At 46.3% G+C, this 25098-nt stretch overlaps 1 protein-coding gene across 1 annotated transcript in view; it reads right to left on the bottom strand.

Annotated features, from left to right (window-relative positions):
* IRAG2 (inositol 1,4,5-triphosphate receptor associated 2) overlaps positions 1 to 25098 on the bottom strand; it is a 58990-nt gene that overhangs the window by 3875 nt on the left and 30017 nt on the right. The window contains exons 18-34 of the mRNA XM_053406593.1: positions 24015 to 24076; positions 23082 to 23153; positions 20949 to 21054; positions 19992 to 20133; positions 18808 to 18886; positions 16917 to 16954; positions 16769 to 16833; positions 14795 to 14982; positions 14228 to 14358; positions 13009 to 13036; positions 11907 to 12047; positions 11393 to 11524; positions 7545 to 7692; positions 6679 to 6716; positions 3167 to 3235; positions 3014 to 3075; positions 406 to 507 (exon numbers count right to left, since the gene is read on the bottom strand). Of these exons, the coding sequence (XP_053262568.1) occupies positions 406 to 507; positions 3014 to 3075; positions 3167 to 3235; positions 6679 to 6716; positions 7545 to 7692; positions 11393 to 11524; positions 11907 to 12047; positions 13009 to 13036; positions 14228 to 14358; positions 14795 to 14982; positions 16769 to 16833; positions 16917 to 16954; positions 18808 to 18886; positions 19992 to 20133; positions 20949 to 21054; positions 23082 to 23153; positions 24015 to 24076 (1603 nt within the window). The remainder of the gene's footprint in view (positions 1 to 405; positions 508 to 3013; positions 3076 to 3166; positions 3236 to 6678; positions 6717 to 7544; positions 7693 to 11392; positions 11525 to 11906; positions 12048 to 13008; positions 13037 to 14227; positions 14359 to 14794; positions 14983 to 16768; positions 16834 to 16916; positions 16955 to 18807; positions 18887 to 19991; positions 20134 to 20948; positions 21055 to 23081; positions 23154 to 24014; positions 24077 to 25098) is intronic.

The following is a 25098-nucleotide window of genomic DNA, read 5'->3' as shown; positions in this document are numbered from 1 at the left end:
CGCTGCAAACCCATTTCCCCCTAACGCAGTGCGTTTTGTATGTTATCTTCACTAACATATGCATTTCTACGCACGCTTTTCCCATATAGATTTTTGTGCCCATTACACTGCCGGGAAACTGCATTGCACAATTTGGAGAAGTGCAAATTTCGAATTAGGCAGGTTTGCCTTTAAATGTGAACTGAATCAAATTTCTTCTCCCCTAGACCTAGCAGTGACATCCAGATGTTCTGGACTATGACTCCCAGATTCACAGGTGCTTTCCAGGTAGGGAGTTAGGAGGAAATCAATTTACCACCATTCATCAGAAAGCAATACCCTGGCGGGAGGGACGGGGACATATGAGGTGCAACTTTGACATTGGCTTCTGGGGCCAGACAATGTGCAAGAAGCATAGAAACTTACTTGGGTGCAGTGTGCTCTTCCTCCGACTCAGCCCAGGAAGGCGAACTTACGTACCTCTGCAACAAAGGGCGCTTCTCGCCTTGCTTTGCTCCCATTAAGCCCCTGTTGGAAGAAGAGATTGGACCTGCTTGCTTTTCCCTTGCAGAGCAGACGCTGCCGTATTTACGTATAAGCTAAACAAGCTATAGGTTAGGGCCCCACTCTCTTGGGGGCCCCCAAAAAATTTAAAGGAAAAACAAACCTGGTTGTACATTTCAAAAATATAAGATAAAAAACAAAATAAAACCCACATACAGCAACCGTGTTTTGTTTTGTGTTGTGTAGGCTCCTATGATGTAAGTAATGGGCCCCGCCTGCTAGCCTGCTCCCTAAAATATCACTGGTTTGCTCATTTCTATATACAGTGGTACCTCGGGTTAAGTACTTAATTCGTTCCGGAGGTCCGTTCTTAACCTGAAACTGTTCTTAACCTGAAGCACCACTTTAGCTAATGGGGTCTCCTGCTGCCGCCACGCTGCTAAAGCACGATTTCTGTTCTCATCCTGAAGCAAAGTTCTTAACCTGAGGTACTATTTCTGGGTTAGCGGAGTCTGTAACCTGAAGCGTATGTAACCTGAAGCGTATGTAACGCGTGGTACCACTGTACAGTGGTTCCTAGGTTCTCAAACTTAATCCATTCCGGAGGTCCATTCCAAAACCATAGCGTTCCAGACTTTTAAAAACAACCCCTAAAACAGCAATTTAACATTAATTTTACTATCTAACGAGACCACTGATCCATAAAATGAAAGCAATCATCATATAAAAAAATCATTTTAAGTCAGAGCTTAATAATTATTTCACTACTAATATACCTCTTCTTTATTGTATTTCACTATTAATATACTTCTTCTTGACTGTATTTCAAACAATTACTTTGATAAAATACATATTTTGTTATGTGCAAATAGATACCTACTAGGTCCATAAATGACCATATCGCATATATTCAACACAAAAAACAGGGACAAATTTGTTGTTGACAAAGGACAGCTGGACATAGAAAGGGCCCCATTACCTTCAGTAGCTTAGGGCCTCATCAAACCTAAATCTGGCCCTGAGAGCAGGTCATTGCCATATATGCAGAATACCTTCGGCAGCGGCAAAAGAAAGGGCCAGACACCTCCCCAATGCAGAACATTATGGATTTATCACACGAAAGCTAAACTACGTGTTGTGGGGCAGTTAATCACAGCTAAGGTTGGACAAATCAATCAAGCTTCTCTCTCTTTTCTATCAAATTCTTCATCTTTCTGCAGCAATTTGTAATTTTAAAAAATCGACAAAAATTCACAAGCATTTTAACATTATTTTCTCCTCCAACACACAATTTTGTATCCGGTTTTGACTAATATGCACCAGACATTTCCTCCCAACACAATGCATTTCGATATGTTATTTTTTACAAATGTATGGGTTTGTACGCAAATGTCCCTCAAACTGTTCTTCCAAAGAAGTTCGCCTGGCACCATTATTATGTATCTTTAGATGCCAGGCAAAACCATGCCACTTTAAATAATCTATGGCCTGCAAAAATGTAGCTACTATGATGACTATTTTATGATTAGGCTGTCTGTCAGTATACTTTTTACTATGCTTTTATCACTAATGTTCCGTAATGTGCTTTTAATGCTGCACACTGCCCTGGGATCTTTTGATAAAAAGCGATATGTAAATTGAACAAATAATGCTAAATAATAATAATAATAATTTTCTTAGCACAGAAGAGAGAGGAGCAAATTGTGCTTCTTCCTGACATTCCAAATCATTGTATTAGAACCTGCTCAAAAGGCCAGTATGAAGACATCTCAATAGGTGATGTCCAAGTTCAGATACATTTCAGTAGATTAGAGTCCCAGAAGCATGTTTCACAATATAGCTCCTGCCTGTACTGGGAACTGAAGTACTGTATTTTCTGGCGTATAAGACTACTTTTTAACCCAGGAAAATCTTCTCAAAAGTCGGGGGTCGTCTTATATGCCGGCTACAGCAGCAGCTCCTGCAGCAACCCCCCCACCAAAGGACAAAATGACAGCAAATTTAATCAGAGGACATCAAGCTCTCTAAATGAAGCAGAAATATGCTTGGAAATTGGCCCCAGAAGCCCCCTCCCCCAATCACCAGCAACAGAACGACCCTAACCGCTCCCGGTAGTAGACCACTAGCAAATTCCACAAGAGCGGCTCAACAAAAGCAGTAAAAAATCCCCCCAAAATGCTTCAGCAGGTCTGAAAAAGCAATAACCGTGTGAAGTTCAGCGACGTCCTAGCGTCCTCCATTTAAACGGACCCAGCCACACCTCCCCCCGGCCACTGGGAAGTGGAGCAGATTTCCGAGCCGGACTGGAGACTGGTTTTTTAAATTTTTATTTGGTGTGCGTTGGAAGAGGGGTAGTCTTATACGGCGAGAATATCCCAAACTCTGTATTTTAACTGGAAAAGTTGGGGGTCGTCTTATACACCTAGTCGTCTTATACGCCGGAAAATACGGTAATTGAATTCCAAACATTTTAAAGGTATTAGTGAACACACGCTATCCATCTCTTTCAACCACACAACTCCTTTCTTACCAACTAGGGCGCCTGTTGAATTTGTCACTTTTGTCACTTCCATCTGTTTCATTTAACTGGGCCTTTGGAGAAAAAAGGAGAGGTGAGTTCAGCATGTATTTATCCGATACATCAATGGCAATAAACTATCGGTACTGGAAAATGCCTACATACCAGCGGCAAAACAGCATTTCCAGTATTCCTAGGCAAGGTTGCAATGCTAACTCGGCGTAGGGATGAAGGCTACATAAAATAAGAGACACTGCTTGTTGGGTTATGCCTTCGAGAGCTAACACGCCCTGTGGTTTTCTATGCAAAAGTAAGACTCACATGAACCAAGAACAACTTAGCAATATATAAGAATAGATGCCATTGTTATTATTCTTATTTCAAGATGTCCTTCTGCAACTCTTCAGCTGTGTAAGAGTACCCGGTCTCACAAATGTGTATAAGTTGGTACAGGGTGGGCCAATGCACGGACCCCCGAGTCCTTTTTGTGCGGCCCTTGGCAACATTTGACAGGCCCCCCCTCGCCACAGCCCTCCCACTGGCTTCCCAAAGTTGGTTAAGCGAGGTGCTGGGCATTGGAAAGGAGGTATCTTGACAGGGTCCTAGATAGGCATAGGCAAACTCGGCCCTCCAGATGTTTTGAGACTACAATTCCCACCATCCCTGACCACTGGTCCTGTTAGCTAGGGATCATGGGAGTTGTAGTCCCAAAACATCTGGTGGGCCGAGTTTGCCTATGCCTGTCCTAGAGTAACCCTGCCTCCTTCCCCAAACCTAGTTAATGCTTTACAAGCTTCCTTCTCAAAGCCCAGCACCTCACTTAGTTGGCTTTGGGAAGGTAGTGCAAGAGCTGCAGGGTGTGTGTGTGTGTGTGTGTGTGTGAAATTTTGGCCCTGCTCCCCCTTCCTCTTCCCCACGCAACATGGCAGTGCACAGCCCACAGCTTCCATGCTGAAGCATTATTGCAGCCCACTTGCTATGAAAAATCGGGGCACCCTAAGTTAGTAGATGCTTTTAATCTTTTGTTGGAAGCCACCCAGAGTGACTGGGGAGGCCCCGCCAGATGGGCGGGGTATAAATAAAAATTATTATTATTACTTTTCATTGAGCAAATATCTCTCCGTGGAAGTCCACTTGGGCCCCAAGCTGATATGGTGCTACAAGGAATGGATGATTCCATTGATGTTAGTTTCTCATATATATTTTTTCAAATCTTCAGTTCTCTTCACATTTTCCATGTCAGCTTGCAATTTTGTTTTACAGCCTTTGCAAAAACCCGCCAACCTTTTAGTGCACAATCTGCCCTCCTCATAGATTTTTCTCCTAAACATACACATTTTCGAGAGCAAGCGCCCCTAGCAAAACACATTTTTTTGTACTCGTGTGGTTGGAGAACGGCATTGCAAAATTTGGAGGCGGTGAGCCTGTCAAAGCACTGCTGCGTTTCAGTTCTCATATTTTTTCAGCAAAATGCAAATCGGGCATTTTCATGCAAACCAAACCGAGCGTCAGCCGCATCTGTAGATGCAAAACAAACCCAATTTCTTCCCTGTCCCTAGATGTTAATCACATGTCAGCTCCCTTTTCTGAAATGAGTTGCGCTTGACCACAGACACATAATTTCACGTTCCCTAACTCTCCCCGATAGAACCCATTGATGTGGGTTGGAGATAGGGACATTTAGGGTGCCATGGTGTTATGACACAGATAAAATATTACACTAGGTTGCCTTTTGCAGCAGCACCAGATGTGCTGCTACTTGGGGCTTACCTTTAAGTGCAAGAAGAATAAAAACCAAGTGGCAAGGAGTAACAGGTCATGTGAACAAAACTTCAAAAGGAAGAACATGGCTGTGCAAACTATTGCCAGTTGAAGAAGCATCTCCTCCATCCGATTCCTTAAAAAGGCTACTCAGCAAGGACACCAAAATGTTGCCCGATTGTAAATTCCACTTCAATTGTCTCTTGGAAGGCAGGGACTTCTTTTCAAGATTCTTTGCTGTATTACAATTCAGGTCACTTAGAGGCCTAAGCATACCATGAGAAAAACCAAGCCTGAAATTCTGCAGTTCAGGCAGCCAACTGTTTTTGAGATTTGTAATCGCAGGGATTTTCCAAGTTCCCAAAATTTCATTCAGAGTTTTTTTATTATTTAAGGGCAACTTGCTCCCTGTGAGTTCCTTCAACTAGGGAATTGGATGGCAGAATATGGAGAAGCAGAACAGAGGGAAAGGCAAAGAGCGAGCAAAGCACAGCAGCAGGTCATGTTCAGAATCAGCTCCAATTTGAGCATTTATGTCTAATGTCCCTGCTAGGTTAACTTGAAAGCGTTAATATTGGTTTCTCATTTTCCCAGGCTAAGTTCAGTTCACACTGTTTTTGCATACATTTGTGGAGCAAATAAATGAAAAAAACTATGTGAATATCCATGTGCATTTTCATGCCTGTCTCTGACACACCTCTTTTTGTATCCAACTTTGCATTTTTGCAAGCAGTTTTCCCTTAACAGAAGGCTTTCTTTGTGCAATTTTCACTAATGTTACACATTCTGCTATCTGCACTCCTTGGTTGGAGAACGACACAAAATTTTGAAGGAGGAAGTGACTTTTGAAGGAGGAAGTGCAAATTTGGTGAGTCCGCATCAAAATGTGAGCCAGACTGATTTCTCCCTCATCCCCCCTTGAAAGTCCCAAGGTCCCAAAGTCCCAAAGTCCCAAGGTACTCGTTAAACTTTCAACACAGGATGCACCGCCAATAAACTTGAAAAACTGTATTTTCAGGGTTGCGGCCACTGTTTGCACAACTCTTGAGTTCCACTTGAACCATCAGCACTAGAAAAACAAACTCCATTTTGCTCCAGACCAGCATGTTGTATTCTGCTACAGAAGCTAATCTCATCAGAACGTATAGCCTACAGTTTGTTTCTTCAACGACTGATGCTGAACACTTTCTACTCTGTATATATCACCTGCATCAGCTTCACATGCAAATCAACTCCAATTATTTTGCTTCGGCCAGTGGTGGTAATGGAGCAAAGTTGCCATGCAGAGTATTGATTCTCCCTCCCGCTTGAGGCTTAACCAGACATTGCCCACACTTTCAAAATATCACAGCCCTATGAGCTAGAATGTAAAATTTTCTTTATAAAAAGCAAGCAGATTGTCAAAATGCCAAATTCTGCAAAGGATGGCAATTTGGTTGTTTGCGTAGAATAATTAAAAAAAGGAACTTAGTTCAAGAGACATTACACACCCAAATTTGACTTCAGAGCCTTCTTTAAGGAAAACATGTCAGGTTTTTTTAAAAAATCACATCATTGGAGTGGAGATCAATAGAGTCTAAGATTGCAGCAGAGGACAGCATAGGAAAGAGCAGGTTACAGTGGTACCTCGGGTTAAGTACTTAATTCATTCCGGAGGTCCGTTCTTAACCTGAAACTGTTCTTAACCTGAAGCACCACTTTAGCTAATGGAGCCTCCTGCTGCCGCCGCGCCGCCAGAGCCCGATTTCTGTTCTCATCCTGAAGCAAAGTTCTTAACCTGAAGCACTATTTCTGGGTTAGCGGAGTGCTTAACCTGAAGCGTATGTAACTTGAAGCGTATGTAACCCGAGGTACCACTGTATCAGGGGCAAAGTGTGCAGAGAACTAGAAGCTTAGAACTGCAGCAACATTTGTACCTTTAAGGAACCAGAGAGCTTTTTAATCGAAGATTCATCTGCAACAGCAATAAGAGTAGGGGGAGAAAATGAATCTATAGCACAGCTAAAGGTCTGCAGGGCTATCAAGGGCTACTAGCCGTAATAACTATGCTCTGCCTTCACATTTTGTTGGCCACTGTGAGAACAGGATGCTGGACTAGATGGGCCATGGACCTGATCTGGCAAGCTCTTATGGTCTTCTTAAGCCCACACACAGCAGAGAAGGAGAAGAAGAGTTTGGATCTGATATTCCGCTTTATCACTACCCTAAGGAGTCTCAAAGTGGCTAACAATCTCCTTTCCCTTCCTCCCCCACAACAAACACTCTTTGAGGTGAGTGAGGTTGAGAGACTTCAGAGAAGTGTGACTGGCCCAAGGTCACCCAGCAGCTGCATGTGGAGGAGCGGGGATGCGAACCTGGTTCACCAGATTATGAGTCCACCGCCCTTAACCACTACATCTCACAGGTTGATGCCTGTGGTTGATGCCTACTGCGACCAGTAGGCTGGGAGACTAACAGCAGGTGGTGCCAGAGCAAATGCCAGGCGTAGCAATTGTGTCTCCGTCTTCCTCCCTGCTGAGTCCTACAAGGCACAACACTGAGATAGACGAGGAGGAAGCTGAAAGGCAGTGGACTGCTTGTCAGTAAGGAGACAGGCAGGCAAATTGAAGGTCCATTCATCCCAATGGGCCAGCCTCCATTAGCTCCACTAGCCTCCCCAGTAAGAGTCCAAGATGCTCAGCATGCATCAGATGCTCAGCAGTCACCTGCATGTTGCGGGGAAGCAAGGGAGCAAATGGTGGCAGCTAATGCGAGGCCAAGTCAGGACCTTGCCAGCTGTTACCTCGGTCCCCGAGAGAGCCGAAGGACTTTTCGTTCTGGAGCAGCACCTGCTTCAGCTCCTCCAGCTCCACGTGCTCCCTGGCGTACGTACGCTTCAAGTTCTCCACGTGCTGAATCATCACTTCTACAGCTTTACTGGCCCGGCTCTCCTGAGAAACAGAAAGTTAGGGGGGCACACGGAGACCAGCCGGAGAATATGCAGAGCAGTCCTTGCGTGCAAACGCAGAACGAGCCACTGAGGCCGAAGGGAAGTGTAGCCCCAAAAACGCATCTGGAAGGACGCCGGGCTAATTTGTTCCAGAGCTGAGCTCGCCTAAAGCGTTGAGGGAAAAGGAAGAGGACAACCTGGCGAGCCAGAGAATGGCTCCAGTAAACACTGGACTGTACAATCTGATCTGCACACACAATGGAAGGCAGCGATTTGCTTCTATTTACCGTATTTTTCGCCCCATAGGACGCATCAAGTTTTTTTTTTGGGGGGGGGAAATAAAGGGGAAAAAATTTATTTCCCCCCCAAGCGCTTGTGGTGCCGGCAGTGGGGAGAAGCGCTCTTCTTCCGCCACCCACCTTCAGACCAGGTCCGGGGACAGCGGGAAGACGCGCTGCGCCTCCCCGCTGTCCCCGGAGCTTGCGGGGCAGGCAGCAGGGAGAAGCACTCTTCTCCCCACCGCCCGCCTTCAGATCAGGTCCGGGGACAGCGGGGAGATGCGCTGCGCCTCCCCACTGTCCCCGGAGCTTGCGGGGCTGGCGGCGGGGTCTCCCCGCCGTCAGCCTCCAAACCACTTCGGGAGACAGCAGGATGGCGGCGTTCCGCCTCCCTCTGTCCCCTGACCTTGTGGGGCTGGCGCTGGGGCTCTCCCCTCTCACTCTCCAGGCTTCAGCGAAAGCCTGCATTCGCCCCATAGGACGCACACACATTTCCCCTTCATTTTTGGAGGGGAAAAAGTGCGTCCTATAGGGCGAAAAATACGGTAGATAGAGAGTTGACGACTTCCGGCTGCTGCAGAGGATAATGGCGGTGTGCTGAGTGTCGTCTGTGACACAGAGCCGGCAGAGAGGCTTGGAGGGCAGCGCTACAGCTCAGCGCACCCCAACCCCCCCCACAGGAGTGTGGGGACCCAAGAGTTCCAGCAGAGCGAGAATTCTCGCCCCCCCCAAGCACCCCCGGCTTCTATTAAGATAGAGAGTTAATTATGCAGCCTAAGATGCCATGGGGGGAGTCAAAACTAGTATCCTCTGTTTGTAGCGAAGATTTCCTAAAAATAATACACTTGCAGATTAGAGCTTCTAGTGCAGCCTGCTTTCTGCTGTGCTCGCTTTATACTTGCGCAGGGAGAGAGCAGGTGGGTGTGCTTTGCATAGTAAAAGGTAAAGGGACCCCTGACCATTAGGTCCAGTTGTGGCCGACTCTGGGGTTGCAGCGCTCATCTCGCTTTACTGGCCCAGGGAGCCTGGCCTAGTTCAGCTTCCGGGTCATGTGGCCAGCATGACTAAGCCACTTCTGGCGAACCAGAGCAGCGCACGGAAATGCCGTTTACCTTCCCACTGGAGTGGTACCTATTTATCTACTTGCACTTTGACGTGCTTTTCAACTGCTAGGTTGGCAGGAGCAGGGACCGAACAACGGGAGCTCACCCCGTCATGGGGATTCGAACCGCCGACCTTTTGATTGGCAAGTCCTAGGCTCTGTGGTTTAACCCACAGCGCCACCCGTGTCCGTGCTTTACATAGGAGAGTATTAAAAATGCAATTCCCCCTTCCAACTGCAGTCTAGAGAGGTTCAGTCCATTCTCTTACTTGATCCTGCTGCAACTGTAGACTAGGTTCAAACAGCTCTGTTCCAATTACGATTAATTATGATTACGATTAATTACAATTACAATAATCTTTATTGTCATTGCTCCATACAGAACAACAAAATTGGAAAATCTACATAAAACATTCAAAACCCAACAAGCCTGCTATCCCAGCTATCCCAGCCTGGTTAGCCCCCTAAAAACTCTGATACCCCATTTTTAAATACAATATACTCCCATAGAGACTCCTTACACTGCCTTTAAAACCAAAATCGCATTTGGGTAGAAACTGTTTCTCAGGCGGCTAGTCCTAGTCTTTATAACCCTGTACTTTCTTCCAGAAGGCAGAAGCTGAAAGAGATCATTTCCGGGGTGCGCACTATCCTGCACTATCTCTGCAGCTTTCTTATGGCACCTGGAAGCATAGATTTGATCCAAGGTGGGAAGAGTGCACCCAATTATTCTCTCCAATTATTCCAAGCTGCATTTGCATGGTTTTTTCACATCAGAGGATGTCTACACCCGAACAAGCACACAATCTTTTTTACTTTCCCCTCTCCACATCAAGAACTCCTCTTCGTGAAGTTGTCATCTGCACAGGTGTGACACCTGTCTCTAATGCAGACTCTCTTCTGAAGTGCAAAGCGAATGCAGCTTAACTTTCCTCTTCAGATTGAAGCTGGTTTGGGGAAAAAAATGCATCCAAGCAGCAGTATTTGTCAAGAAACCACAGGGTTGGTATGGATTGTGGCTAATATGTGAATGCTGCTTCAAAAATTAGCAGTGGGAGCTTGCTGGGTGCACAGCATGCAGTAATGTAAACATAACCATATACAGTCATACCTCGGGTTGAAGTAGCAATTGGGATAAGTATTTTCGGGTTGTGCGCTGCAGCGACCCGGAAGTAACAGAGTGTGTTACTTCCGGGTTTCATCACTTGCACATGCGCAGACGATCAAAATGACATCACGCGCATGTGCGGAAGCGGCGAATCGCAACCCACGCACGCGCAGATGTGGGTTGAGTTCACTTCTGAATTCGAATGGGGCTCCAGAACAGATCCCATTCGCATCCAGAGGTACCACTGTAGTTATAGTAAACATGATCAGACGGACAATTTGTGAGCAATATTGGTTTTGCCCACGGGATAGGACTGAAGCCTCAAACCCCCATGCACAAGCAGGAGTCCTTATGTTAGCTTCAGGTTAGTTTAACCTGGCCCTTAGTGACTTTAATCATTATCAGAGACCAGACCCTGCAAGTGTCCCTATTTTTGAGGGACAGCCCTGGATTTACTGAAGCCATCCCAGCTTCTGATTTGATTCTGGAATGTCCCGCTTTTCCTTAGGACGTTCCAGCACCTATTTTTCTTGGGGGGGGGAGCACTGGCAACAGCAAATAGGGCTTCTAGAGTAAACCAACAGAGGATGGGACCTTTGCTCTCTGCCCAAGTCCACACAAGTTGTATGAAGTAGCACAAGGCAAAATAAATCTCCCAGGTAAGTTTCAGCCAAGGCGAGGTTCTACTCCAAATCCGTTTGTGGATTTTACTCAGAAATCAGGCATTCAACAAAGTTGTTCAGGATCAATGCATAGCTTTTCCTTTCCATGAGAACCACAGCAGTCTTCATGGCATGAGACTCTCTGCTGCGGTGCCCCTCAAGTTCCTCTCCTGCTTTCTTGCCCCCAACGCCACAACTCCAGAACTGATCTCCCAAATGGACCTTCCACTTCTTCTATAACAACTACCCTGCCTTGTCTAACCGTTCCTCCTCAGGTCTTCAAACATCTGCAGATATAGCAAGATCACACCATCCACCCAGTAAAGGCATGGCCCAATTTTAAGCTTGCGCCTTCTAACAACAGGGTTGAGGGACCTGTGCACCACCCCAGACACTGCTGGACTCCAAATCCCATCAGCCCCAGCTAGCTTGGCCAATGGGGAGGGATGACAGGAGTGGGAGTCCAGCAATCTCTGGAGGGACCCAAGTTCCCCAACCCAGCTTTAAAAAGAAAGAGACAACTTTTACATTTTATGGAATGGACCACTTACTTGATGAATGGCCCCCAGCATTTCTGCCTTGCTGGCAAGCCTGGTGGCGTACTGGTTCAGCAGCTCCAAGCTCTTCTGAAGCTTTTTGACGATCTCCTGTGCCTGGTTATCTTCACTTAGAGAGGACAGGGACTGAACAGGAGCAGTGTTCAAAAGGAAAAAGAGGGCATGTAAACATTGCAGCCATTGTATAAAAGAAGATTAAGCAGCAGGGTAGAATGGTCATAGCTCAGGGCATGCAGAAGGCCCCTGATTCAGGCCAGCTCCTCACACACTGTTGCAAATGGCCTTGGAGCAGAGAAACAATGGAGGGAAGTGTGTTGGTGACTTCATAGGTACTAGCCAATCAGTACCTGTCACTGGTTTTTAAAGCTTGCTCTGGGAGGTGACAAAGCTGCAATGTGGACACTCTCAATTTACCCACCCCACTCTAAAAATGTTATGTCCATCCTCACCCTTTTAAAGCAAAGCTAAGGGAAACAATGAGCAACAGATGCACATAGCTCATCCTTACATCAAGTAGTTTCAAGGCGCTGGCAATCTCCTTCCTCAGGTTTCCCTCTGCTAAATCCCGGGACCTTTCTTCCAGCCTGACTCTCTTCTCCAAAGTGAAGAGGTCACATTTGAATCCCAGAGACAGCCGAAGAAATTCTCCCTGGCGAAGGGGAAAAAAAGATACACACAACCCCAATGACATAAATCAAGTTTCCTGATCAAAAGGGATTTGCCATTAATAGCTACCGGCAAGGGGAAATGGAAAGCGTAATGCTGGTGGTCAACAAAATAGATTCAAAGACTCTCTCAAGGCAAATCTTTAAAAATGTAGTATAAACACTGACAACTGGGAAACACTTGCCTGCGAGCGCTCCAGCCTTTACCAAACAGCCTTTACCAAAGGTGTCATGGACTTTGAAGACGCTCAAACTCAGGACGAAAGGGAGAAACGTGCTAAGAGGAAAGCACGCTTGGCAAATCCACACCGTGATCAGCTCCCACTCAGAAACCAATGTCCCCACTGTGGAAGGACGTGTGGATCCAGAACTGGCCTCCACAGTCACTTACGGACTCATTGTTAAAACCATGTTATGGAAGACAATCTTACTCAGCTACAAGTGATGGCCAGAGAAGAAGTAGAGGACTAGTCCTTGCAGGTGGAAAGCAAGCAGATAACGGCTTCTCTTTAAAAAGAGGTGAAACTGACCAGTAATGAAGGATAAACCTAAAAGTAGAGGCGTGCTGTTCACAAGATCAGAAACAACTGTTTGGAATTGGAAGAGCCTATGCTGTGGGGACACATTTTATGCCGAACATCGAGATAATATAATAAACCAGTAACAAGAAGATCCAATGGACACAACATAGCAGGATGACAAAAACAATTCACTTGCAATTCTGAACAAATGCCAGATATCCAAACAGCTTTAAACCAGGGATGGAGAGAACTGGTGGCCCTCTTGATGTTGGATTGCAATTCCCAGCAGGACCAACCAGCAAGCGCAATGATTAAGGATGATGGGAACTGTAGTCCAAAATATATAGAATGCACCAGGTTAGGGAGGCTGATTCTGGGCATGGGAGAGAGGGCAGAAGAACAGCAAACATTTTGAAAGGCTTACCTCCACTTCCTTCTCATTGGGAGACACACTGAAAACAGAAGAGACAAATATTACACCACCAGACCATGTGGTTATAGGCAGTGCTATTTTTCTAGAATAAAAGGTGCCAGAACCCACCACAAACACCTCCCTCATTCTCTTAAGAACGGCAATGGTGCCCAGCTGATAGGTGCCAGAGCTGAGTTCTGGCAAGTTCCCTGGTTAAAGGGGGGATTATGGGGTCTGAAGGAGTGCACTTTGAATATTTTTTCTCAGATCTGTTCGGGGGGGGGGGTCCTCTTCCAGTCTACTGCTGCCCTCTCTGAACTCCTCAGAGATTGTGAAACGAGCTTTAAATAAGGTGTCTTTGGCATCAGAAACAAGAAGTGCTTCAAGGAAACAGAGGAGTCTCCCCAAAAAAGCCAATTTTGCTGCCACTGATTTTGCCACCATTGGTAAATGGGGTTAGGACAGACCATCAGAACATTAAAATAAAATATAGTAGTAGTGGGACGCGGGTGGCGCTGTGGGTTAAACCACAGAGCATAGGGCTTGCCGATCAGAAGGTCGGCGGTTCGAATCCCTGCGATAGGGTTAGCTCCCGTTGCTCGGTCCCTGCTCCTGCCAACCTGGCAGTTTGAAAGCGTGTCAAAGTGCAAGTAGATAAATAGATCTGGCGGGAAGGGAAACGGCGTTTCCGTGCACTGCTCTGGTTCACCAGAAGCAGCTTAGTCATGCTGTCCACATGACCCGGAAGCTGTACGCCGGCTCTCTCGGCCAATAAAGCGAGATGAGCGCCACAACCCCAGAGTCGGCCACGACTGGACCTAATGGTCAGGGGTCCCTTTACCTTTACTATAGTAGTAGTACTACTACTAATAATAATAATCATAATCTGCCCACCTGACTGCATTGCCCCAGCCACTCTGGGCAACTCCCAACAAAATGTTAAAAACAATAAAACATCAAACATTACAAAACTTCCCTATACAGGGTTGCCTGATGGGAGCCGGCTGGATCAGGCCCATGGCCCATTCAGTCCATCACCCTGTTCTCACAGTGGCCAACCAGATGCCTTTGGGAAAACTGCACAGGTTTGTCGACTGGAACTGCAAAGGCTTCCTGTGCTCCTTTACTCCCCCTCACTAGCTAAGATTCCTGACAAAATGGAGGCTTGAGAGAGAAGATGACCAAATGGGACCAAGGGGGTGGGATGATGTCCATAGGACCTGAAACTCACTTGTCATTCTGCCTGGTTTTACACACAGCAACGCTAGCCAGGTCCTCAGATGAAGAAGGATCTCCTGCTGAATTGTGTGGATGGAAGAAATAATAATTAAAAACAAAAACGAAACATGCAATCAGAGCAGATCATCTCATTCAACAGGGAAGCTCAAAGCAGGAGTGTGCATTTATTAGTCCACTGGTATATTTTTCGGGTGGGACAACAGTGCTGCATAGATACCACCTTTGCACTGGCATGGGTCAAGATGAGTTCATCAAAATTTTACCTGAAATGTGAAATGTAGCACATCCTTTGTCTTTGCACAAGTGACTCCCTGCCTTCTGCAAAAAGGGAAGCTTTGAGGCAAAGGTGGGCATGTACAGGTGTGAACAGGTGCATTTAAAGGCTCTTTAAGATGCTGAGTTTACTCTGCAAATTTGACTAGTGTCACAAAAACACAAATCATTTTAGGATTAGGACAGCCTTGTATCCAAGTGTTGGCCTGGTAGCCACAGGCAAAGTGGAAAGTCGTGCAGGCAAGTGAGCAGGCTGGTAGAGAAGTGTCCTGTCAATCTTCTATGCCCACCACAGAAACCAAGGGACTTGCTGGAGCAGAAGGGATGGAGTCCAATAATCCAAAGGTACCATACCAGTGTTCTTGCTGAAAGTCTCCCCGTTAGCTCCTTCCTTTGCAGCAGTTTCTTCACCTGGCAGCAAAGTAACTTCACAGACTGGCTCCTCTACGGCGTGCAGTAGTGTAGAGTCCAAGTCTGCAATGGGTAGGGAGAATCGCAATGAAAAATAATGTCCAATATCTCAGAATTCTCTCAGGTTTGCATCCGTTTCACAGCAGAGGAAAACACAAGTGGGATCATCATTAGAATGGTCCTGGTTGTGGGCAGGCCCCCAGCCCGGTTCCTCCCCCCACCCTGGCGTGGGTGGAGTAACACTTTCATGCCAGGGTGGCATCACAATCACCCCAGACCTATTGGCCAATCATTTTTGAGCGGGGGGATTGTGTGAGAAGTTCAAAAGCAGCAGCGTGACGTGGCTATGCACCTGCTTTGCGCTGCCGAACACCTGCCCACCTGCTCTGTAATTTATGTGTTCTCTGGCCTTGCTTTGGACTTTGGTTGGTTGCCTGGCTTGAGTCAGGGGCCAGGTAGGATTTTTTCCATTTGGCAAATTGGCATGGGCCACTTGGTTTTTGCCTACCTCTTAGCAATCATCACAACTTTGTAAGGTTTGGCGGTTAAGCATTGGCTCATTGAATTGTGGGGAAGGGGAGGTCAGCCATTGCCTGTCCCTCCATTGACCAAGGGTATTCCTTTAAAGGAATCCAGGGCCTGGTTCCTGTCCGAAGTCCGCTTGAGGGGCTAGGGCCATGCCAGGCCTCTGGGAACACCGAGGAAAGCTACAGGCGGGTTCCCCCCCTGTGGCTTCCTATTTGGATGGTTTACCCTTATTGACTTCCTGTAAACCAGGCAGATGTCCGGTATAGTCTATGCCAATGCCTAAGCCAATACCACTCACATTTCTGTAATTCAATAAAGTTGTGGCCTAAAATTTTGCCAATAACCTTAAACTAAATATTCTGTGTCCGTGTGAATTTATTTTAACAAGGGTCTGGTCTGGGGGCCTTGCCACACAACCTGCTGTTAAGGGGATGAAATTCTGGAGAATCATTTCCTTCTAGTTACGGCATCCAGTCTGCATCTGGATGTGGTTCTCCAAGATGTCAGACAAAGGTCATTTCAAGCCCTGCTACCTAGGACCTTACAAAAACTCAACACACCCAGGGATTTGTGCATGCAAGGCATGTGCCCCTGCCTCCAGGCTGTGGCACAGCAGACTTCCTAACAGTGGTGCCGTTAGGCACAAGATTTCCAACTAAGACAGGCTGTCTGGATTTGCCCACAGATTAGAAGGCTTGAGAGGTTGCCAACTGAGCTCTCCAGGCTATAGATAAAGGACCCCCTGGATGGTTAAGTCCAGTCAAAGGCGACTATGGGGTTGCGGCACTTATTTTGCTTTCAGGCTGAGGGAGCCAGCGTTTGTCCACAGGCAGCTTTCCTGGTCATGTGGCCAGCATGACTAAACCACTACTGGTGCAATGGAACACCATGACGGAAGCCAGAATGCAAGGAAACACCGTTTACCTTCCCGCCACAGTGGTACCTATTTATCTACTCGCACTGGCGTGCTTTCGAACTGCTAGGTTGGCAGGAGCTGGGACAGAGCAACGGGAGCTCACTCCTTTGCAGGGATTTGAACCACCGACCTTCCAATCAGCAAGCCCATGAGGCTCAGTGGTGTAGACCACAGCTACAGGAACAGGGAGCTTGCGGTCTTTCAGAGGTCGTTGGACTTTTGACTCCCACCGGCTCCAGTCAGCATAGCCAGGGATGTTGGGCACTGGAGCCCGGCAATGTTTGGGTGGGCCACAGGTTCCTCATCTCCTCCATAGTATTTCCTTCCTGGCAGATGTGAAAACCTCAACCACCCACAAAAGTAATTCATGCATTTGGCAATAGCAAGATCCTGGTTGTTGCTTACCATGTGTTCCATTAGTGCATTCTGAAGTGGAGGAAGAAATCGCCTGGGGTGGACTTTGTTCGCTGCTAAAAGAACAAGGGCCCAATTTGAGTGCATGGTTCAACATCAGAATGGAAGTGGACTATGAAATGCATGCACGCATTCTCACCTAGATGAGGCATCTGTCAATGGTCCAGCATCACTCTCCTGGGATGGGTGGGGAGAGATAAAGAGATGAAAACTGTTAGGAGCTCGTCCTACATTCGAGTAGGACCCTGGCAGAGACACATGCCCGACTGGCATGTTCTCTCCCTCCTGGTCTTTTGTTCGGGAGCTTCAAAAGCTTTCTTCTGCCCGAACATCACAGCGACCGATGCCAACCGACACCGGCACACTTAGGGATCCACAAAGTTTGCGGAGCTTGCAAGACCTCAGCAACTCAGCATTTTGGCTAATCTACTTTATTTACATATAAACACACACAGAGCACTGCAACATGGCTCCCTCTCTCTCTAGCATCAGACAGCAAAGAGAAAAAACAAAGGAGAATAGTCCCACATCACGGAACACAGTAACACAAACATCCTGTCTCCGTCACTTCCCACTCTGTGGAGTCAAAACATACACCATCATGTGATAGACAAAAATCCCATGACTGCAATCATGGAGCAGGAATTCTAACATATATGTTTAACATATATACTCAAAGCAGGAAGAGGACACTCCCCGCCATTAACACCATGCTGCCTGGATCAAATCCCAGAAGCATTTCAAACAAGAAGTAAGGCTGGTTGAGTATTAGAGAGAAATGCCTAACTGGATAAACATACTGACATGCAAATCTTTGGCTATTACACGATCTGGATTTGCATTTTCTTTGCTTTGGAGGAAAGCATGCTGGTTTGTTCCCAGCCATTGCAGCGGCAGCTGTTTCCTACAGCTGCAAGAAAAGGCTACAAAAATAAACCACAGACCTCTTCAGCTCACCATCCAGTTACCTTGAGTAACCATGAGAGCCCCAGGAAAGCCATTAAAGGCAAACAAACATGAAGACCTCAGCGTTTCCCTTCTAAACTTGATGGGTTGTGTTTGGCATTTTAAAAATCCAATCCCAGACCGTCACTATTTATTTTGGATGTGTTTACGGGCTCCTCCCCTTCCCTATAGGGGGCAGTTCCCCCACTGGCCCCAGCTAGATTGAGTCGTAAATTCATACAAGGTTCAGGGCCAAGAGAATTCAAGCGGCCACTTATTATTTAGTTTGATAGCGTTTGTATAACTTTGGGCTCATCCAGACTCCCGCTTGTCCCACTGTTTTCCCTGAGAAAACCCACTCTTTCTTCCCATTATGTTTTATTACGTTTCAACATTTTAAACATATGCAATCAAAACTCAATTTCATCTTTTCTCTCATTTTTATCTTTTCCCATGCAGTTGTTTCTCCCCTCCTGCCGCACCTTACCTTCTATCTATTACATCACAACCACAACATTATAATCTAATTACTTCTGCTGCTCATAGCTCAGATGTTGCTCATAGCCCTTCATCGGAGGATCACAGGTCCGGTTTGCAAGTTTAACCCCTGCGGAGCTACGATTCCTAGCACCCTGACCAAACTACAGTTCCCAGGACTCTTTGGAGTGTGGATGCGCTTTAAATGCATTGTGCATACACAACCTTAAAGGGGTTAGGATTTTTAATCCTCACCCCTTTGAAAAAAAGCACATCACGTTAAACTTAATGTGGATCTGGTATTTCCTTAGCTCATGCCCTGAAGGAAAGTTAAGCACATCTTTCAACAGTGCATTGTCTTGCAGAACTGTTCCCAGAAGAACCAGGATACAGGTATTTCAGAGAGTTTAATACGAACCCACAAAGCTTCTCCACCATAGGGGGTGGGGAATAAACTTGTGGAACCATTCTGCCACAGCAACCCCCCCAAGCTCTCTCCCCACATGACAAACTGTAGCCCCCACCCACTAGATTTAAACTATCCAGTTTTCTCCCGGAGAAGCTGTGCTGTCACTCAAAACTGATGGAAAACTTGATGGAAGACTCACCTTGGTAGACTCTGCATCCATCCTTCTGGCTAAGGCAAGCTCTGCATCGGTCTGGTTACCAACAGACTGGGCATCGCACCTGACGGCAGAAAGCTTCATTTGCATGAGGCAGCCAAAGCATTGCGCTTCACCATCGTTACCCCTCAAGCAAGCTGCACAGGGGATATTTTTATCTACAGCATTTACATAGGTGAACAGTCCCACTGGCTGTGATGCAGAAAGAGTGTTGAGGAAGTGGCTGTAGGCCAGAGTAGAAAACAAGCCAGACTTAGGCAGACATCTACTTATTCCGGGTGTCACAGCCAGTGGTATAGTTCAGGGAGAATCACAGAATGTGAATTATTATTTCACTAGCTTACAAATGTGGTCTGCCAACTCTCAGGGGTTGGGGGGGGGAGGCAGGGATTGGGGGGGGAGGCAGGGATGACAACAACTGGATGGATCCAGAGCAAATGACAGGTAGGTAAAGGGACCCCTGACCATTAGGTCCAGTCATGACCGACTCTGGGGTTGCGGCGCTCATCTCGCTTTATTGGCTGAGGGAGCCGGCGTACAGCTTCTGGGTCATGTGGCCAGCATGACTAAGCCGCTTCTGGCGAACCAAAGCAGCGCACGGAAATGCCATTTACCTTCCCGCTGGAGCGGTACCTATTTATCTACTTGCACTTGACGTGCTTTCGAACTGCTAGGTTGGCAGGAGCAGGGACCGAACAATGGGAGCTCACCCCGTCGCGGGGATTCGAACCGCCGACCTTCTGATCGGGAAGTCCTAGGCTCTGTGGTTTAACCCACAGCGCCACTTGCGTCCCATAAATGAGAGGTAGGGTCAACTAAATGTAGGTTTGTCTCCATCCTTCTCCTCTTGCTGAGTTCTGCAACTGCAACACTGAGACTTAGGGAGGAGGAAGACGAGAGGCCATGCCAGCCCCTGGACTGGTCCCCCCAAAAGTGGGCAGGTTGGGACAGGCTGATGGCAGGCTGAAGTTTTTAGACCCCCTCCCTCCAATGCCAGCTCTGCTCATTATACTTGGTGAACCTTTGGGCTTCTCAAGCCACGCCCTGGTTATTCCCTGGCCAATTGCAATAGTGAGACATTGGAGGCACTTCCATCCAAGATGGCAGCTTCATTCAGAGAAGAAGTGCCCATGGAGCCTATATTTTTGAAACTTGGCCACTGGTCTTACTTGTGCCCCTCCAGATTCACATCGAAGATGGAGCCATTTCTCAGATGTTTCTGTCCAGAAGTAGACAGAAATCTCGCATTTTCAAAGGCCCTGGACACAGAGCTCCTCTGGATCAGCTGGAGAGGGTCAAGGGTCAACGCATCTGTCAAAAGCATACATAGAACCATAAAAGGGCTTCAAGGTTGTATAATCCAATGTTGCTTCGTGCAGGAAACTTGCAACAGCTTCTCTAACAAGATGACCATCCCAGCCTCTGATTAACAACCTCCACCAACGAAGAGGTGGCTTTCTGCAAAGGAATCCTGGGAACTATAGTGTATCCCCCCCCCAACAAAGCTACAAATCACAGCACCCTTAACAACCTACAGTTTCTAAGGTTCCATGGGTGAGGCCATATGTGTCAACATGGGTGTCAATTGTGCCTGAAATGTATGGGGTGAGCCACAAGTTGTAACCTTGCTTTCCCAGAATCCCACAGAACAAGGCTAACTAACTGGCAATTTTCAGAGGCCTCTCAAAACGCGTGGGGCTGAACTAGCTAGCTGGTCATGAGAATTTCACTGAAGGCTAGACTACATATTGGGGTGTGGGTGGGTGGGGATTTTCAGCCAGAAAACTGTGTGGGCCCCCCAATCTGGACTGGTGACACATTCCAAAACAGGGTCCTAAATGTATCCTATTTTCATCAACATAGGTCTGGGTGGTACATGCTTTGTTTCATTTTGTTTTGAAGGGGGAGTGGGACATGTTTATCCTAAAAAGTAGTTCAGTCCTCACTGCTGAGCACAGTGCAACCAGTTTCCAGTCTTCCTTGTCACCTGAAAGGATGCTCTCAAAAGAAAGGACTTTAGGTGCTCATGGCTAAGAAAGGGCTTTAGGTTGTGTTTGGTATGAAAAGCCTGCACCCTGCTGAACTGCATCGTTCAAAGAATAAAGGGGAGATATTTTCAATCTTACCTAGTAGTGAAGAATATTGCAAGCACCGGCGCCTCAAAGCGTGTGACCAGGACAAGTCAAACAGCAGATTCTCTTGGTACCCGAATCCTTTGTAGCAGCAGTTTTTCTAAGTGAAGAAGAAAAAGTTAAGGCATAAGCCTTCTTTCTCCCACTGCCCCGCCTCAAAACCCGGAACTTGCCACGCGATTAGCTGATGGAGCTTTTGTCAATAGAGAGGAATCTAGCACTTGGCACATGGGTTAGAAGGACAATTTTGTAGTCATCTCCACCCACCTTTTAAAAAACGGAGCATTAGCTTAAAGACATCCCATTGTTAGAGGAGGATAAGATAACTTTGCAGTTTCCTTCATGGGAATGGGGATGGTTTTGTTAAGGAAGCCCTAGAAATCTTGAAGCATTGAGTTCTAAGATTTTTGGCTCACCCACATTCTTTATCCTTCATTCTTTCTAGGCTCAGGTTCACGTTTTTCCGATCTGTAGCCAAGCAGGTTTATTTATTTATTATTATTATTTATTATTATTTGCTTTTTTGCCCTGCTGCTTCCCTCATGAAAGCCCACTCTCTAATGCAAGAAACCCCAAATTTCCATTTGTTCTTATTAGCATGAAAGAGCTGGTTTTCCTGGTGAAAGTGTTAAGGCAAAAGGGGGGAGGGGAACACCACTCAGACACAGACCAGGAAAGTGTGGACCCAGAAAGTGTGTGGGGAAAGGTATGTGTAAATGAGCCCTTAGTTTAGGTTCTGTTGTTGTTGTTGTTGTTGTTGTTGTTGTTAATTTATATACCAGCCCTTCATCTGTTGATCTTAGGGCAGTTCATAATATAAATATACAAGATAAAAAACACAAAATACATAATAAGGATTAGGACAAACACAAACCAATACACCCCACAACACATTTCAAAAGGCATCAGATGTTAATTAGCCAAAGGCCTGGTTGAAGAGGAATGTTTTCGCCTGGCTCTGAAAGGCGTATAATGAAAGTGCCAGCCAAACCTCTCTGTTTTAAGAGCTCAGTTTAAAACTAGAGCACCAGTTTGGATCTTCTCAATGGGGGAAAGACATTTTGCAGAGTATATCACTACATTAAGTGCTGTATAGAACTTTATTCTAAATCCCTTTCCAGCTAATTGTGGGGAAAATAACTCACTAAAAAGCACTAATGTGGAACTAGCCCTGGATTCACCAATAGTGAAGGTGGTAGGGTAGGGCCACGTTGCGCTGTTTAGCTGGTGGTAACATTGCAGTGTTTAGCAGGCGATATTGTGAGGTTTAGCAGCTGATAAGATTGCAGTGTTTAGCTGGTGAGTTATTGCGATGCTTATCTGGAGAGTTATCAAGATGTTTAGCTGGTGAGTTATTGCGATATTGAAAACCAGGTATCGCCTAGCCCTCACACACATTGTGATTCGTGATACATTGCCAGCTCAAATATTATGAAACAATTATCACAATGTGAACTTGAAACCGGTTTTGGACGATATAGAGCGGTACCTCGGTTGTCAAACATAATCTGTTCCGGAAGACCGTTCGACTTCCGAAACGTCCGACAACCGAGGCGCAAAGAGCGGTCAGGAAAGCCAATGGAGAAAAAAGAAAAACACACTGCGGAAGTCATTCGACTGCTTTGGCGCATTAAAAAATGGAAGCAATTACTTTTGAGTTTTTGCCATTCAGGTTCCAAAATGTTCAGCTTCCGAGATGCTCGAAAACTGAGGTACCACTGTACAGTGGTACGTCGGGTTAAGTCCTTAATTCGTTCCGGAGGTCCGTACTTAACCTGAAACTCTTCTTAACCTGAAGCACCACTTTAGCTAATGGGGCCTCCTGCTGCTGCCGCCCTGCTGGAGCACAATTTATGTTCTTATCCTGAAGCAAAGTTCTTAACCTGAAGCAGTATTTCTGGGTTAACGGAGTCTGTAACCTGAAGCGTATGTAACCCAAGGTACCACTGTATTGATATATCGCCCAGCTCATGTACCTAAGCGTTCATGAATTGCATCATCTCTGCTGTGGGGTTTTCTAAGGGGGAAAAGTTGCACTTCAAACAAGAGGAAGCTTCTTTTTCCTGTTCCACTTCTCGTACACCATGCACGCTCTCCGTTAAAGAGTCAGGAGCTGCCAGGTCTTACCTTCTGCCCTGTTCTTATCTCTTCGTTTACATTTGGGCTGGACGAAGGACTCTCATCATCACAGACACAGCGCTGTTTTAATTCAAAGAATTGTCAGCAGGATGTTAGTATCCTGGGTCAAGTGGTCCTGACATCACACGCGAGATCATTTTGGAGGTGTGGCTTATGTTCTATCTGACAATACACTACTAGAGGTGACACGTCAATGCTTGGAGCAAGAGAGGAAGGGGGAATGCCAAATCCTACTGGGGAGCTGCCCTAGCTCAATGGCAGAGAATCTGTTTTGTATGCAGAAGGTCCTGGGTTCAAACCCTGGCATCTCCAGGTAAGGCTGGAGGAGACTTCTGGGAAAGACTAGAGGGACAAACCATCCTATTAAGTGCAGGGCAACTTCCTACACTACAGCAAGCAAACAGAACATCTTGGAAGGAAGCTTGCAGTGCAGAACACTGTAAAATTGGGATGGGTAAGGTAGCCAGCGAGGGATGCGGGTGGTGCTGTGGGTTAAACCACAGAGCCTAGGACTTGCTGATCAGAAGGTCGGCGGTTCGAATCCCCGCGACGGGGTGAGCTCCCATTGCTCGGTCCCTGCTCCTGGCAACCTAGATGTTCGAAAGCACGTCAAAGTGCAAGTAGATAAAGAGGTACCACTCCAGCGGGAAGGTAAATGGCATTTCTGTGCTCTGTTATGGTTCGCCAGAAGCGGCTTAGTCATGCTGGCCACATGACCCGGAAGCTGTACGCCAGCTCCCTCGGTCAATAAAGCGAGATGAGTGCCGCAACCCCAGAGTCAGTCATGACTGGACCTAATGGTCAGGGGTCCCTTTACCTTTACCTTTAAGGTAGCCAGCAAACCCCAGATGTTGTCACAATTCTGCTTGGGTTCACTAACTTTGTAATTAATAATAATAATAATAATAATAATAATAATACCTGACAAAGAACTCCACACAACAGTCCTTCAAAATGCTTCTGCCTGAGTGAGTCAAGAGCAGCTAAGAAGCAAGACGTTGCAAGGATTGATCAGAAACTATCCAAATTATACAAGAGTTTGTCTTCTTTAGCCAAAATAAAAGCAGTCCACCAATATGAGTACACAAATGGTGGGATAACCAGCCACATATAACCAACATGCTTAAGTTTAATTAATGCATGAAGGGGTTAATACCACAGAGTAAGCTGTGCTGTCAGGCTTAGCCATGTCACTTCCCTTACCTTGGGAGGAAATAGGTCGGGCATCCCCAACCTGCGGCCCTCCAGATATTTTGGCCTACAATTCCCATGATCCCTTGATAACATGACCAGTGGTCAGGGATGATGGGAATTGTAGTCCAAAACATCTGAAGGACTGAAGGTTGGGGATGCCTGAAATAGGTAATCAAGCCTATTGTGCAGACTACCTTAGAAGCTCAGCGTGTGAAGAGGTCTGAGCTGGTTGCTGCAGCTTAGCTCTCACCAGTCACTCTTGACTTCCTATACCAATAAACTAGGAACTTTCACCACTTTGTAAGTAAGTTATGTTTTACTGCCTGTGCAACTTATCTGACTGATGTATGCAAAAGCATATGAATCTGACCTTTGAAGAGTTTGTAAGTAAACCAAATTTTAACTTACCAAACATGTGGTCTTTTCCTATGTTGTGCGGAGAGGGAAATTTTGGAACTCCCTTGGAGAGGCATATTTTAAAGGTCTAACAATCTATATTTCCACACTTTACTTTGCTACATATTTTGTGACTTTAAATCTCTGCCGGGATTGTCTCATCAAAGAGTACTTGCCCCAAACTTGGACCTTGGTATTCAGGAACTCATATACATATATAGCACCAACAATAACAGCAAGTCCTAAAGAAACTGAGGCAAAGCCACAACAGACCTTGGGACCACTTTCACGTAAAAACATAAGGACAGGCAAATGTTGATTTCTGAGCGAGATTCAGAATAGACACCAATGATATGCCTCTATTAACATTATTAATAGAGGAACTCTGCACCAAGTTCTCCTAGGAGGCAGGAGG

The sequence above is a fragment of the Podarcis raffonei genome, chromosome 10, assembly GCF_027172205.1.
Source record: "Podarcis raffonei isolate rPodRaf1 chromosome 10, rPodRaf1.pri, whole genome shotgun sequence".
Lineage (NCBI taxonomy): Eukaryota > Metazoa > Chordata > Lepidosauria > Squamata > Lacertidae > Podarcis > Podarcis raffonei.
This window is presented reverse-complemented; position numbering and strand designations above follow the sequence as displayed.